The sequence below is a fragment of the Muscardinus avellanarius genome (assembly GCF_963383645.1).
Source record: "Muscardinus avellanarius genome assembly, chromosome: 3".
Classification (NCBI taxonomy): domain Eukaryota; kingdom Metazoa; phylum Chordata; class Mammalia; order Rodentia; family Gliridae; genus Muscardinus; species Muscardinus avellanarius.
The window spans coordinates 99156905-99171528 of record NC_137788.1 but is presented as its reverse complement, the minus strand read 5'-3'; the positions used below and the strand labels follow the sequence as shown (position 1 = coordinate 99171528).

The following is a 14624-nucleotide window of genomic DNA, read 5'->3' as shown; positions in this document are numbered from 1 at the left end:
TAGCATTGCAAGAACCAAAACACACACAGATAACAACAACAAAAAACACTTTAAGAACCTACCTGGATATTAATAAGGAATGCGTTAAGTCAATTAAAGTATAGCCATAACGTGTACTATTTTGCAAATACTGCAAAGAATGCAAGTGAACATTTATTTTCATAAAAAGACATTTACGGTCAGGTGTGGTAGTACATGCTTGTAATCCCAGGATTTGGGAGACTGAGACAGTATTGCAGGCTCACGGCCAGCCTCAGCTACTTAGACCCTCCACAACTTAGTGGGACCCTGTTTCCAAATAAAAAATAAAAAATAGGGCTGGGGGTGTGGCTCAGAGGTAGAATGCCCCTGGGTTCAATCCCCGTTATTGCAAAAAAAAAAAAAAAAAAAAAAAAGTAGTCATATCAGCTTTCTTTCCGAGTTCGAACTTAAGTGGCTCCGACACTTTCCCTCCCAGCACCCCAGCTGTGGTTTTAACGCCTTTCGATCCCCTGTATACCCCTTTCCAGGGCCCTGTCTCTTCTCCATCCCTGCCCAGGCACACAGAAAAGACCCCGCCTGACCCGCCACAAACTTCAAACAACATCTGGCCCTAGGGAGGGCTTGGAGTTGTTTGAACAGGAACACAAAAGTTAAAAATCGCTAAAAGCCGGGTGTGGTGACATACTTGGGAGACAGACCGGAGGCTCGTAGGTTCGCAGCCAGCCTTGGCAATTCAGCCAGGCTCTCAGCAACTTAGTGAGACCCTGTTTCAAAATGAAAACTGAGCCGGGCGTGGCGGCTCAGGCTTCTCATCCCAGCATTTGGGAGGCGGAGACAGGAGGACTGTGCAGGTTCGAAGCCAGCCTCTGCTACTTAGTGAGGCTCTCAGCAACTCAGTGAGACCCTGTTTGAAAATAAAGAATAAAATACAGGGCTGGAGGTGTAGCTGGGTGGCAAAATGCCCTTGGGTTCCATCCTCAGCACCACAAAAAGAAAAAAGAAAAACTCGCCTAGACAGAGCGCGGGACAGCTCTGGGGTATCGAGCTCCGAAGAACGCGGCCGCGGCCCCGACGAGGCAAGTCCCTCCCGAGCCGCCGTCGGGCCACACGTCATCGGCCGCACGTCATCGGGGCGCGTCGTCGGACGCGTCATCGGGCTGCGGCGCGGGCGGCGCGGGCGGCGGCGGCTGCGGCGGGATGGAGGCGACCTTGGAGCAGCACCTGGAGGACACGTGAGTAGCGAGGGCGCTGCGGCCTGCGGGGCCGAGGCCGCCATGGCCACCGGGAGCCCGGGCCGCGGCCGGGTGTGTGCGGCCCGAGGGGTTTTGAGGAAGTGCGGGGAGCGGATTCACTCTGGGGAATGTGTCCGGTGTGCGCAGTCGAGCCCGGCGGGTAAACGCACACGGCCATCTCCGCTCCTGCTTGTAATCTTTGAGCAGCGTGTACTTAAGTAAGCCATCCTTAAATGTTCTGCGTATCTGTGTACAGTTAAAACATTGGTAGAGTATAAGGGAGACGCCTGCCTTCCTGTGTCTCCCACTTTCTCACTTCCCTTTGGCAGACAGTTCCTGTTAAGTTTTCGACAGTTGTTTTATTTTATTTATTTATTTATTTATTTATTTATTTGCAGTACTGGAGATGGAACCCAGGGGCATTCGACCTCTGAGCTACACCCCCAGCCCTACTTTTTATTCTTTATTTTGAAACAGGGTCTCGCTGAGTTGCAAAGGGCCTCACTAAGTAGCTGGTGCTGGCCGCGAACCGCGATCCTCCTGCCTCAGCCTCCCGAATGCTGGCATTACAGGCGTGGGCCACCACGCCCGGCTCGACAGTTGTTTTAAATGAGTTATATAGCAAAGCATGCATCTATAACAATAGCAACAAAATCATCCTAGATATTGCCGTGTTTGTGGTCTAAAGTTCAGCCGTGCCTGACACAGTGGTCTCCCACCAGAGAAAAATGGTTTCATTATTTAAATTAACTACAATTTAGTTTTTCTCTTTGCTGGAGTGATAATGAAAAAACACTGGGAAACAGTGATTTTTTTTTTTTTTTTTTTTTTGGTGGTACTGGAGTTCCTGTAAGCCCTTCTACCTCCGGGCTACACTCCCAGACCTATTTTTACATTTTTATTTGGAAACAGGGTCTCCTAAGCCAGCGCGCGCGGCTGGCTTTGAACCTGCTCTATCCTCCTGTCTCTGCCTCCCAAGCACAGGGATTACAAGCGTGCGCCACCACACCCGGCTGAAACACTTAATGTCAGCCAGGCGTGGTGGCACACGCTTGTAATCCCAGCATCCAGAGGATCACGGTTAATGGACAGGCTCAGCTACTTAGTGAGGCCCTCTGAAACTCAGTGAGATCTGGTCTCAAAATAAAAAATAGGGCAGGGAAGCCGGGCCTGGTGGCGCACGCTTGTAATCCCCGAGGCGGAGACAGGAGGATCACGCAGGTTGGAAGCCAACGGCGCTGGTTTAAGAGACCCTGTTTCCAATTTTTTTTTGTTTTAAAAGTATAAAAATAGGTCTGGGAGTGTGGCCTGGAGGTAGAAAGGTTCCCAGGAACCCCAGTACCTAAAAAAAAAAAAAAAATAGGGCAGGGGGTGTAGCTCTGAGGTCAAATGCCCCTGGGTTCCATCCCCAGATGAAAAAGTAAAATAAAAAATAGGGCAGGGGGAGTACTTCAGAGGTCCAGTGTCCATCCTCAGAACCAGGAAAGAAAGAAAGAGGAAGGAAGGAAGGTAGGTCAGTCGGTCAGTCTGGGGGTATCGCTCAGAGGCGGAAGGCCCCTGGGTTTCATCACCAGTACCACAAAAATGAACAAAACAAAAAAAAAGCACTTAATGTCTGATACATAGAAAGCTGTGTGTGCTATTTATTTAAGTAAACTGTTGAAATATTTTCTCACATCATTTGACTCATCTCTCCTGTGTTCTGGAATTAGAATGAAGAATCCATCCATTGTTGGAGTCTTGTGCACAGATTCACAGGGTCTTAATCTTGGCTGTAAGTGTCTCATCTGAGATTAATTTGGAGCCTATTATACTATCCTCTCTAGCTTTTGTTTTCTGTTACCCTACCAGTTTCTGAATACTTTATGGGAGTAGAAATTATCTCCAAATAAAATTAGAAAAATAGAAAAGTAAAACTTTTTAACAGGGTGTGTTTGTGAGTAGGTGGGTGTGAGTGGTACTGGGGATGGAACCCAGAAACTTTCTACCTCTGAGCTATACTCCCAAACCAACTTTTTGTATTTTATTTGGAAACAGGGTCTCACTAAGTTGCTGAGAGCCTCACTAAGTAGCTGAGGCTGGCCTTGAACCTATGTGATCCTCCTTTCTCAGCCTCCCAAGTACTGGAATAACAAGCATGCACCACCATGCCTGGCTTTTAACAGGTATTTAAAAGGTAGAAAAAGAGGCTGAGAAAGGAGGATTGCAGGTTCAATGGCAGCCTCAGCAATTTAGCAAGATCCTGTTTCTTTTCAAAAATAGAGGAGGGAAAAAAGCTCCGAGGTAGAATGTCCCTGGGTTCCAATCCCCAGATCTGCAAAAAAAAAACAAAAAAGATCCTGTTTCTAGATAAAAATTAAGGGCTGGAGGTATAGCTCAGAAATAGAATGCCCTTGGATTCAATCCCCAGCACCACAAAAATTAAAAAAAAAAAATAATTGTAGAGATACTCCTTGTAGTTCTAGCACAAAATTTAGTAATGACTTTTTATTTCTTGAGTGCATTTCATATGCTGAGACTTCTAGGTATTATGTATGTCGTCTCTGATTTTCGCAGTAACACTGCAGAGTCGGTGGTGCTATTTGTTAGTCCAACTACACTTAATCAAGAAGTTACAGAGCCACGCATGGTGGCACATGCTTGTAATACCATTACCTGGGAGGCTGAAACAATAGGATCGCAGGTTCACTGCCACCCTCAGCTACTTAGGCCCTCCACAACTTAGTGAGACCCCGTTTCAAGATAAAAAATAGGACTGTAGCTCAGAGGTAAAATGCCCCTGGGTTCTATCCCCAGTACCACAGGGGAAGAAGAATAGTAGGAGAAGGAGGGAGAGAGAAAGGGGGTTCGAGGAGGAATAAGAGCCAGTAATCCCAGTACTTTGGAGGCTGACACTGGAGTATTCACTGCAGGTTCAGGGCTGGCTTCTGCAACTTACTGAAACCCTGTCTCAAAAAGTAAAGTCTGGCATGGTAGCACACGCCTGTAATCCCAGTACTTAGGAGACTGAGACAGGAGGATTACAGGTTTGAGGATAGCCTCAAGCTATTTAGTGAGACCCTGTTCCCACATAAAAAATGAAAAGGGCTGGGGTGTAGCTTGGAGGTTGACTGTCCTTGAGTTCAATCACCAGCACCACAAAAAATTAAAAGGGCTGTGGATGAATGAATACCTCTGGGTTCAGTCCCTAGTATCAAAACAATAATAATAATGATAATAATAAGTTAGTAGGCAGCTAGGGAGGGTGACACACACCTGTAACCCCACTGCTTACTAAGCTCCATCAGGAGGGTCACAGGTTTGAGGCCTGAGCATAGTAACTCAGGGAAACATTGTCTCAAAAAAATTTTTTTTCTGGTACTGGAGATTGAGCCCAGGGGCATTCTAGCGCTGAGCTACACCCTATTTTTTATTCATTTTACTTTAAAACAGGATCTCTCTAAGTTGCAGAGGGCTTCACTGAGTAGCTGAAGCTGGCCTCAAACCTGCATTCCTCCTGTCTTAGCCTCCCAAGTACGAGGATTGTAAGTACATGCTACCATACCAGGGGAGGGGTGGGTTCCTTTTAGGGATGCATCTCACAGAAACATGTATTTGTTCCACATAGTAAATAGTACTTACACAAATACTTATACAAAGGTACAGTGATGTACCATGTTCCCATCTAACACAGCTTGTTTAAATTTACTGGCACGGGAGGCTGAGACAGGAGGATTGCACAGGTTCAGAGCCAGCCTCAGCTACTTAGTGAGGCTCTCAGCAACTTAGACCCTGTTTCCAAATAAAGTATAAAGTAGGTCTGGGAGAAGAGCCCGGAGGTAGAAAGCCCCTGGGTTCCACCCCAGTACCACCAAAATAAATAAATAAAATAAAAATAAATTTACTGGCAGACTGAAGTTTCCTCTCATGTTTACTCAAACTGGTTAATGATGAACAGCAACGGGACTCAGACCATCTAAAGCTTTACTTCTATAGTATCACTGATTTTATAAATGACAAACTCATCAATCCCATTGTGTGTGTGTGTGTGTGTGTGTGTGTGTGTGTGTGTGTGTTTCTGAGGATGGAACTCGGGCTTTCTGCCTCCATGCTATATCCCTCACCTATTTTATATTTTATTTGGAAACAGGGTCTCACTAAGTTGCTGAGAGCCTCACCAAGTAACTGAGGCTGGCTTCGAACCTGTGTGATCCTCCTGTCTCAGCCTCCCAAGTACTGGGATAGCCTGGCTATCAATCCCATTTTAATAATGGTTTGAAACATCTTTGCAGGATGAATGACTATGGCCACACCAGATCCCATAACCAACTCAGAAAAGATATCTCAAAATTTAAGAAATACGGCAGACTCTTGTAATCCCAGTACTTGGGAGGCCAAGATAGTAGGATCACAGGTTCAAGGACAGCCTCAGCAAGTCTCATCAACCTAGCAAGACCGTTTTTCAAAATAAAATAGGGCTGGGGGTGTATCTTGGAGATAGAATACCGCTGGGTTCAGTCCCTAGTACCACACATACACTCAAATTTTTTTTTAATAAGCTTTGTTGCCGGGCGTGGTGGCACACACTTGTAATCCCAGCACTTGGGAGGCTGAGACAGGAGGATCGCACAAGTTCAAAGCCAGCCTCAGCTACTTAGTGAGGCTCTAGGCAACTTAGACCCTGTTTCCAAACAAAATATAAATAGGTCTGGGAGTATAGCCTAGAGGTAGAAAAGTCCCTGGGTTCCACCCCCAGTACCACAGACGAAAAGAAAAGAAAGCTTTGTTGGGCACACAAGTAATCCAAGTATTTGGGAGGCTGAGATGGGAGGATCTTGGGTTGGGGACAGCCTCAGCTACTTAGTAAGACCCTCAGCAACTTAGTGATATTTTGTTTCAAAAATAAAGAAGAGCTGGGCTTGCAGGGCACACTTGTAATCCCAGCATAGGAGGCTCAGACAAAAGGAAGTGGTTCACAAACAGCCTCAGCTACTACTTAGGCCCTATGCAATTCAGTGAGACCCTGTTTCAAAATAAAGAATACAAATAGGGCTGGAGGTGTAGCTCAGAGGTAGAATGTCCCTGGGTTTCATCCCCAGTACTACAAAAAATAAACAAGAAAGCTCTAAGGACTGGAGGGTGTATCAGAGGTAAAACACCCCTAGGTTCAATTCCAGGTACCACATACACACAGTTGATAGTAAAAACAGGAGTTTCAAAATTGGACACATGAGTTCAGCCCTCTATTCTTTGTTAGTAATATGAACTTGGAGCAAACAAACCTTTCAGGACCTCAAGTTTCTTTACCTCATTGTTGTTAGTGATAAGCTGTGCATGGTGGTGCAGATTTGTTATACCAGTACTTGGGAGGCTGAGACAGTAAGATCGAAGGTTCAAGGCCAGCCTCAGCAACTTAGTGAGATCTTGTTTCAAAATTTTAAAAAGCTAGGTATAGTGTTGCACACTTGTAATCTCAGTACTTGGGAAGTGAGATGGGAGGATCACAGGTTCGTGGCCATCCTCAGCAGTTCAGTGAGGCTTTCCACAACCTAGTTAGACTTTCTTTCAAAATATAAAAAATAGAGCCAGGTGTGGTGACACACACCTATAATCCAAGTACTTGGGAGGCTGAGACTGGAGGATTCTAGGTTCAAGGACAGCCTCAGCCAGTAGTCAGACTCTTATCAACCTAGTGAGACCCTGTTTCCAAATAAGAAATAAAATCAGGTTGGGGGTGTAACTCAAAGGTAGAATGCCTGTGGGTTCAATCCCCAGCACCATAAATAAATAAACAAACAAACAGGGCTGGGGTGTAGCTCAGAGGCAGATGCCCCTGGATTCTATCCCTAGTACCACAAAATAAGTAAGGAATCAATAAATATAAAAATAAAAAGACTGGGGATATAGCTCACAGATAAAATGCCCCTGGGTTCAATCCTCGGCACACACACAAAATAGTGATAATATTGATTAAGCACTTGCATGCCAGGCACCGTTCTAAGTGTTTTACATATGCTAACTCGTTTATTCCTCAGAACAGCCATTTGCAGTCAATAAAGAAATTGAAATGAAGCCAGGCGTGGTGGTGCACACTTGTAATCCCGGCATTTTGGAAGCTGAGAACAGAGGGTCACAGGTCACAGACAGCCTCAGCTACTTAGTGAGGCCCTCCGCAACTTAGTGAGACTGTTTCAAAATAAAAAACAGGGCAACGGGTGTAGCTCGGAGGTCAAATGCTCCTGGGTTCCAGATGTGTAAAAAAAAAAATTTGAGACGCAGGGCTTATGTAACTTGCCCAAGGTTATACAGCTGGTAAACGTTTGAGCCAGAATTTTTCTGTTTCTAAAGCCTCTTAATCACAGTACTATAAAACACTCAGCACAAAAGGCAGACAATGTTTAATAAGTAGTAGCAATTACAGATAAGATTTTCCAAAGATGTAAAGAATGAAAACAATGCCAGAATGGTAAACCCAGCTCAGCAACTTAGCCGGGCATGATGGTACACGGTTGTAATCCCAGCATTTGGGAAGCTGAGACAGGAGGGTCTCGGTTTGTGGACAGCCTCAGCTATTTAGGCCCTTTATAACTCAATGAGACCCTGTTTCAAAACAAAGAATAAAAAATAGCCAGGCATCGTGGCGCACGCTTGTAATCTCAACAATGGGGAGGCTGAGACCAGAGGATTGCAGTTCACGGACAGCCTCAGCTACTTAGTGAGGCCCTCCGCAACTCAATGAGACCTGATTTCAAAATAAAGAATAAAAAATAGGGCAGGGGGTATAGCTCAGAGGAAGAATGCCCCTGGGTTCCATCCTCAGACCTGCAAAAGAAAAGAAAGAAAAAAAAAATAGAGCTGGGGATGTAGGTTGGGTTCTATCCCCAGTACCACCAAAAAATAAAAGGGGCTGAGGGTGTAGCTCAGAAGTGGAACACCCCTGGATTCAATCTCCAGTACCACAAAAGAATTAGTAAGCCGGGTGTGGTGGCACACGCTTGTAATCCCAGCATTCAGTAGGCTGAGACAGGATGGTGTTTTGAGGACAGCCTCAGCTACTTAGGCCCTTTGCCACTCAGTGACCTTGCTTCAAAATAAAGAATAAAAAAATAGGTCTGGGGGTGTAGCTCAGAGGAAGAATGCCCCTGGGTTCCATCCCTGGTATTGCAAAATATATATATATGTATATATATTTATATATAGTAAACATATCTATTGCTATCCCTAGTGTTGTTTTGGGTTGGTTTTTTTTTTTTTTTAGTACTGAGGCATTCTACAGCTGAGCTATATACCCAGCCCTATTTTATTATTTTGAAATGGGCTCCCTTAGTTGTGGAGGGTCTCACTAAATTGCTGAGGCTGTCCTTGAACCTGCCATCCTCCAGTCTCAGCCTCTCAAGTACTAGGATTGCAGGTATGCACCACCACACCCAGCTTACTGCTAATTTTAAAGCTGAGTGCTTGCTGGAAGGGTAACTGAAAGAGGTAATCTCAGTAACTCAGAGGTAACTCAGTTGTTTTGCACACAATTAGTCATTTGGAGGAAAAGGCAATTTTTTTTAAGCATTTGCAGGCTCGCCAGTAGACTAAAATTCAAGTATAGGAATCTAAAACTGAATCAGTTTCTGAAGAAAGTCTTAAAGATTGTGCTAGGTCTGACTAGTGAATGTTTTATGTAACAACAGTAAATCCATAAGCTCTGCCATAGTGAAATGCCTATTATCTGATTTAGTTTTGGGTATAGTTAAATTTATGTTGCCTTTATTTTCAGAAACTTATTGTAAAGTAAACAGTAATTACTTTTTGTACTTGGGACCCAAAATCTAATTATTTTACCAATTAAAAAAATAGTAAAAATTCTGTTGAAAATAGTAATTGTATCGAAAATAGCCAGCTAGTTCTCGTAGAAATAATTGCCCACAGAATGTTCACTTATGCTGTCAAGGCGATCGTACAGCTAAACCCCTGAGTGAAAACTTTTATGTTCTTTGAGGTTGAGCTCAAGAAAGGAAATCAGATTTTCCATAAGGAATTAGTTTCAGTAAGTCTCTTGCCCTTAGTGACTGTGTTTTGTCAGTATCACCTCTGAATTTCTTTTTGATTTCAGTAAGATCCCTATAAAATGAACTTAGGACCTTTTTTTTTTGGTGGTACTGGGGGTGGAACCCAGAAGCTTTCTACCTCCAGGCTATACTCCCAGACCTTTTTTATATTTTATTTGGAAACAGGGTCTCACCAAGTTGCTAAGAGCCTCACTAAGTAGCTGAGGCTGGCTTCGAACCCGTGCGTTCCTCCTGTCTCCCGGCTTGAACTTAGGACTTTCAAACTGACTTGAATTACAGCTTCCTTAAATGCTTGAGAAGGTGTTTAGCGATTGTGATGGGAATGCCTTTGAAAACGGAGTGTCATTTATGGCTTTGTTGATTTAAGAACTGATGCCTGGCTTTCTCACTGATGTAACCAGATGGGTTTCAGGGAAGAAATATTGTGAACTGAACCTTGTTTTTGTGAGTAATTAAAAGGGAGATACTACTCTAGTTCTATACTCATTTTTAGAAAGTATGTGATACCATCTCTGTTTTCCAGGTCGTGGAACCCTGTCAGATGAGCATGCTGGGGTGATATCTGTTCTAGCCCAGCAAGCAGCTAAGCTAACCTCTGACCCCACCGATATTCCTGTGGTGTGTCTAGAATCAGATAATGGGTGAGTAGATGTCAGCACATCCTTTTCTTTTTGCTCAGAAAAATCCGTGGTAAGGTCTGGCATAGTGAGGCATGCCAGTAATTCCAGCTACTTGAGAGGCTAAGGCAGAATCCACAGGCTCAAGGAAAGCCTAGGCAACTTAGCGAGACCCTGTCTCAAAATAAAAAGTACAGAGGAGGAGCCGGGCATGGTGGTGCACACTTCTAATCCCAGCGCTTGGGAGGCTGAGACAGGAGGATCGCACAGAGAAGAAGAAAACAATCACCTGTACCTGTAATTCCAGTACTCGAGAGGCTGAGACAAGAAGATTGTAGATTTGGGGTACAACCTCAACAACTTACTGAGATCCTTTTCAAAATAAATAGGGCAGAGTCTATAGCTTGAGGTAGAATACCCCTGGGTTCAATACCCAGTACCGTACCCAGTACACAAAAAAAGAAAATAAATGTCCTGGGAAGCTTGACTAGGGTCTGCCCTGTTCCCTTTCAGTGGTTCCCCAAAGTATTTTAGAGGAGGTTCTTCACCCTTTTGGACCTTAGTAGCAGATAGAATTATTTCTAAAATTAGTGTGCTTTTATCCCACAATTGACATTTCAATGAAGTATAAGTACTGTTATAAACTATCAGTCTTATCAGGAAACAGTAATAAATAGCTCAAAAGAAGACTAATCAATAGCCAGGCGTGGTGGCGCACGCTTGTAATCCCGGCGCTTGGGAGGCAGAGACAGGAGGATTGCGCAGGTTCGAAGCCAGCCGCGTGCGTTGGCTTAGGAGACCCTGTTTCCAAATAAAAATGTAAAAATAGGTCTGGGAGTGTAGCCCGGAGATAGAAGGGCTTCCAGGAACCCCAGTACCACCAAAAAAAAAAAAAGAAGAAGAAGAAGACTAATCGAGCCAGGTATGATGGCACAAGCCTGTAATCCCAGTATTTGGGAAGCAGAGACAGGAGAATCTCAGTTTCAAGGCCAGTTTCATCAACTTAAGTGTGCCCTTTAAAATAAAAAATGAAGCCAGGCGTGGTGGCACATGCTTGTAATCCCCCCACTTGGAAGGCTCAGGAGGATTGCACAGGTTCGAAGCTAGCCTCAGCTACTTAGTGAGGCGCTCAGCAACTTAGACCCTGTTTCCAAATAAAAATATAAAATAGGTCTGGAAGTATAGTCTGGAAGTAGAAACCCCCTAAGTTCCATCCCCAGTACCACCAAAAATAATAATAAGAAAATAAAAATGAGCCGGGCATTGTGGCACACACTTTAATCCCAGCATTTGGGAGGCTGAGACAGAGGATCTTGGTTTACGGCCAGCCTCAGCTACTTAGTGAGGCCCTTGCAACTCAGTGAAACCCTGTTTCAAAATAAAGAATAAAAAATAGGGCTAAGCTGGGTGAGGTGGCGCACACCTGTAATCCCCATGCTTGGGAGGCTGAGACAAGAGGATTGTACAGGTTCGAAGCCAGCCTCAGCTACTTAGTGAGGCTCTCAGCAATTTAGTGAGACCCTGTTTCCAAATAAAATATAAAATAGGTAAGGGAGTATAGCCCAGAGGTAGAAAATCCCCTGGGTTCCACCCCCAGTACCACCCCAAAAAAAAAAAAAAATAGGGCTACAGGTGTAGCTCAGAGGTAGAATGTTGCTGGGTTCCATCCCCAGTACTGCAAAAAAATTAAAAAATTGAAAAAAAAATTAAATAGGACCTGGGCTTGGTGGTGCACACTTGTAATCCTTGCACTTGGGAGGCTGAGACAGGAGGATTACTCAGGTTCGAAGCCAGCCTCAGCTGGTTTAAGAGACCCTATTTCCAAATAAAATATAAAATAGGTCTGGGAGTGTAGCCCGGAGGTAGAAGGCCCCTGGGTTCCATCCCCAGTACCACCAAAAAAAAAAAAATTTAAAAATTAAATAGGGCTGGGGATAAAGCCTAAAGGTACAATGTCCTTGGGTTTAATACCAAGTAACATAGAAATTTCTAAAATAATAGAAACACTAGATATTCCAAGTGGTAGTCTTCAGAGTAATACTCTTTAAAAAATCAACCAGGTATGATGGTGCACAATTGTAATCCTAGTACTTGGGAGGCTGATACAGGAGGATTACAGATTCATGGCCAGCTTCAGCTACTTAGGCCCTCTGCAACTTAGACCCCATCTCAAAATTTATAAAAATAGCCTGCCAGGTGTGGTGGCGCACGCTTGTAGTCCTCGCGCTTGGGAGGCAGAGACAGGAGGATCACGCAGGTTCTAAGCCAGTCGCACGAGCTGGCTTAGGAGACCCTGTTTCCAATTAAAAATGTAAAAATAGATCTGGGAGTGTAGCCCGGGGCTTCCAGGAACCCCAGTACCACCAAAAAAAAAATTATAAAAATAAAAAATAGCTCAGAGGTAGAATGCCTTTGGTTCAATTCCCCAGTACTGCCCCCCCCCAGAAAAAATCAGAATACAAAATTATGCACAGTATGATCAATTTTGTAAAACAAAAAAAATGAGCAGGGCATAGTGACCTACACCCATAATCCCAATACTTGGAGGCTAAGACAGGAAGATTGCAGATTTTAGGCTCTACCACATGGTAACATAGCAAAATACTGTTTCAGAATTTAAAAAGGGGTGGAGTATAGCTCAGTGACCAAATACTCCAGGCTTCAATCTTCAGTACCAGAAAAAAAGAAAATGTATAGTATATATGCAGATAAAAAGATCCAGGAAATAGCAAAAAAAAAAAAAAAAAAAAGAGGGAAGGGTCAGGAAAATATCGAGTATCTGTGATTAGTGGGGTTAATAATTTCATTTTTATCATTATATATATGTGTGTATATATAATGTATATTATATATGTTATGTGTATCATATACATTATATATATGTAATTTATGTGTGTATGTATATATGTATGTATGTGTTATGTTTTTGTGTTCTTATATTACTTTTAAAACATAAAGAAATGATGTTAGTATTTTAATCTTAAGCTAAAGTCCCACTTGGTAATGCTTTACTAAGTACTTTCCTCTTTGCCTTTCAGGAATGTTATGATCCAGAAACATGATGGCATCACGGTGGCAGTGCACAAAATGGCCTCTTGATGTCTCTGACCAGTTCTTCAGCAGCCCATCATAGGCACTCAGTCCTACCTATGTTAATTATCTTGTAAAACTATAAAGTTCCAGTGGTTAGGTCGTTCATTTGAATATGTATTGGGCACTTTCTATTTATTTTAGACTAAGTTACTTTTTAACCAGCCTATTTGGATATTGATGAGAAAGGATCATGTTTTGAAACCGAAGGTCCATGTCACTTTGTATATAGAATTTTGTTATGTTCAATAAATCTGTTTGGAGAAAAACTTGGGTCTTTTATGTATTCTTTAAATTATTAATCAAATGCTCATTGTTTCGATTATTAAGACCTTTTCCATACCATTTACTTCTCTTTCAGAAGCCTGAAATTATTATATTGTATTCTGAAATATTAGAATATAGTGTCGGTATTCTTTTTTTTTTTTTTTTTTTTTTTGTTGTGGTACTGGGGTTCTGGAAGCCCTTCTACCTCCGGGCTACACTCGCAGACCTATTTTTACATTTTTATTTGGAAACAGGGTCTCTTAAGCCAGCGCGGCTAGCTTCGAACCTGCGTGATCCTCCTGTCTCTGCCTCCCAAGCACGGGGATTACAAGCGTGCACCACCACGCCCGGCTTCTTTTCATTTTTTATAGTTCTCAACAACAGAATGTTGCAAAAGCAGAAACCAAGGAATTCAGTTTGTTGAATTTGACATAGTTCCTGTTGTTCTTTATCAACTTGACATTTCACAGTAGAAAAATGTTGATAAGCTGCTATGTGAAGGGTAACAAAAGAATTTGTATAAGACTTAGTTGTAGCCCCTAAGTTTGTACTTCAGTAGAAGGGATATGTGTATATGTCATATTCCATGCATATAAGTTTTACTGTGTCTTCCCCACTAGCATATACATCTTGAGGGAAAGCTTTGTCTCTTTTACAGATATATCCCAAGCACCTAGAACAGTTCCTAATATTAAATGCATCGTGGACACTGAATAAATACATAACGAATTCAAGATGCTACTGTGGGATGAACTGGGCCTTCAAACAGAATGGATTCTTGAAATGAGAATAGAATTTCCAGGTGGAAAAGGCAGTGACAGTATACACCAAAAGGAATATTTGTGGAATAGCAAATTCTTTAGTTTGGTCTGTTAGGCAGGAGGTGAAAAGGCTAGATGCCAGCGGCCAACTCAAGGGTATGGACTGCCTCAGAATCCTGGGCCTGTTCTTGTTAGCAGGTGAGAGTAAAAGTTGAGCTTTAAGGTTTATTTGTAACTAAGCTAAACTTTTCCAAGAATTTTTTTTTTTTTTTTTTTTTTTTGGTGGTACTGGGGGTGGAACCCAGAGGCTTTCTACCTCTGGGCTATACTCCCAGACCTTTTTTATATTTTATTTGGAAACAGGGTCTCACTAAGTTGCTGAAAGCCTCACTAAGTAGCTGAGGCTGGCTTTGAACCCATACGATCCTCCTGTCTCAGCCTCCCAAGTGCGGGGATTACAAGCGTGCACCACCACGCCCGGCTCCAAGAAGAATTTCTTGCTCATCCACAAATTTCCAATTCCTATCACATAATAAGAACCAATTTTTTTTTTTTTTTTGGCAGTACTGGAGATGAAACCCAAGGGCATTCTACCTCCAAGCTACACCCCTAGCCCTATTTTTTAGGCTTAGTTGT

At 43.1% G+C, this 14624-nt stretch overlaps 1 protein-coding gene across 1 annotated transcript; it reads left to right on the top strand.

Moving 5' to 3' along the window:
• Positions 1–1179: 1179 nt before the first annotated feature.
• On the top strand, positions 1180–12969 carry LAMTOR5 (late endosomal/lysosomal adaptor, MAPK and MTOR activator 5; the record flags this gene model as incomplete). The annotated part of the gene is made up of 4 exons (XM_080691233.1): positions 1180–1214; positions 2927–2988; positions 9777–9894; positions 12909–12969. 4 exons carry the CDS (start codon positions 1180–1182, stop codon positions 12967–12969), a joined length of 276 nt encoding a protein of 91 aa, XP_080547359.1.
• Positions 12970–14624: the final 1655 nt, after the last annotated feature.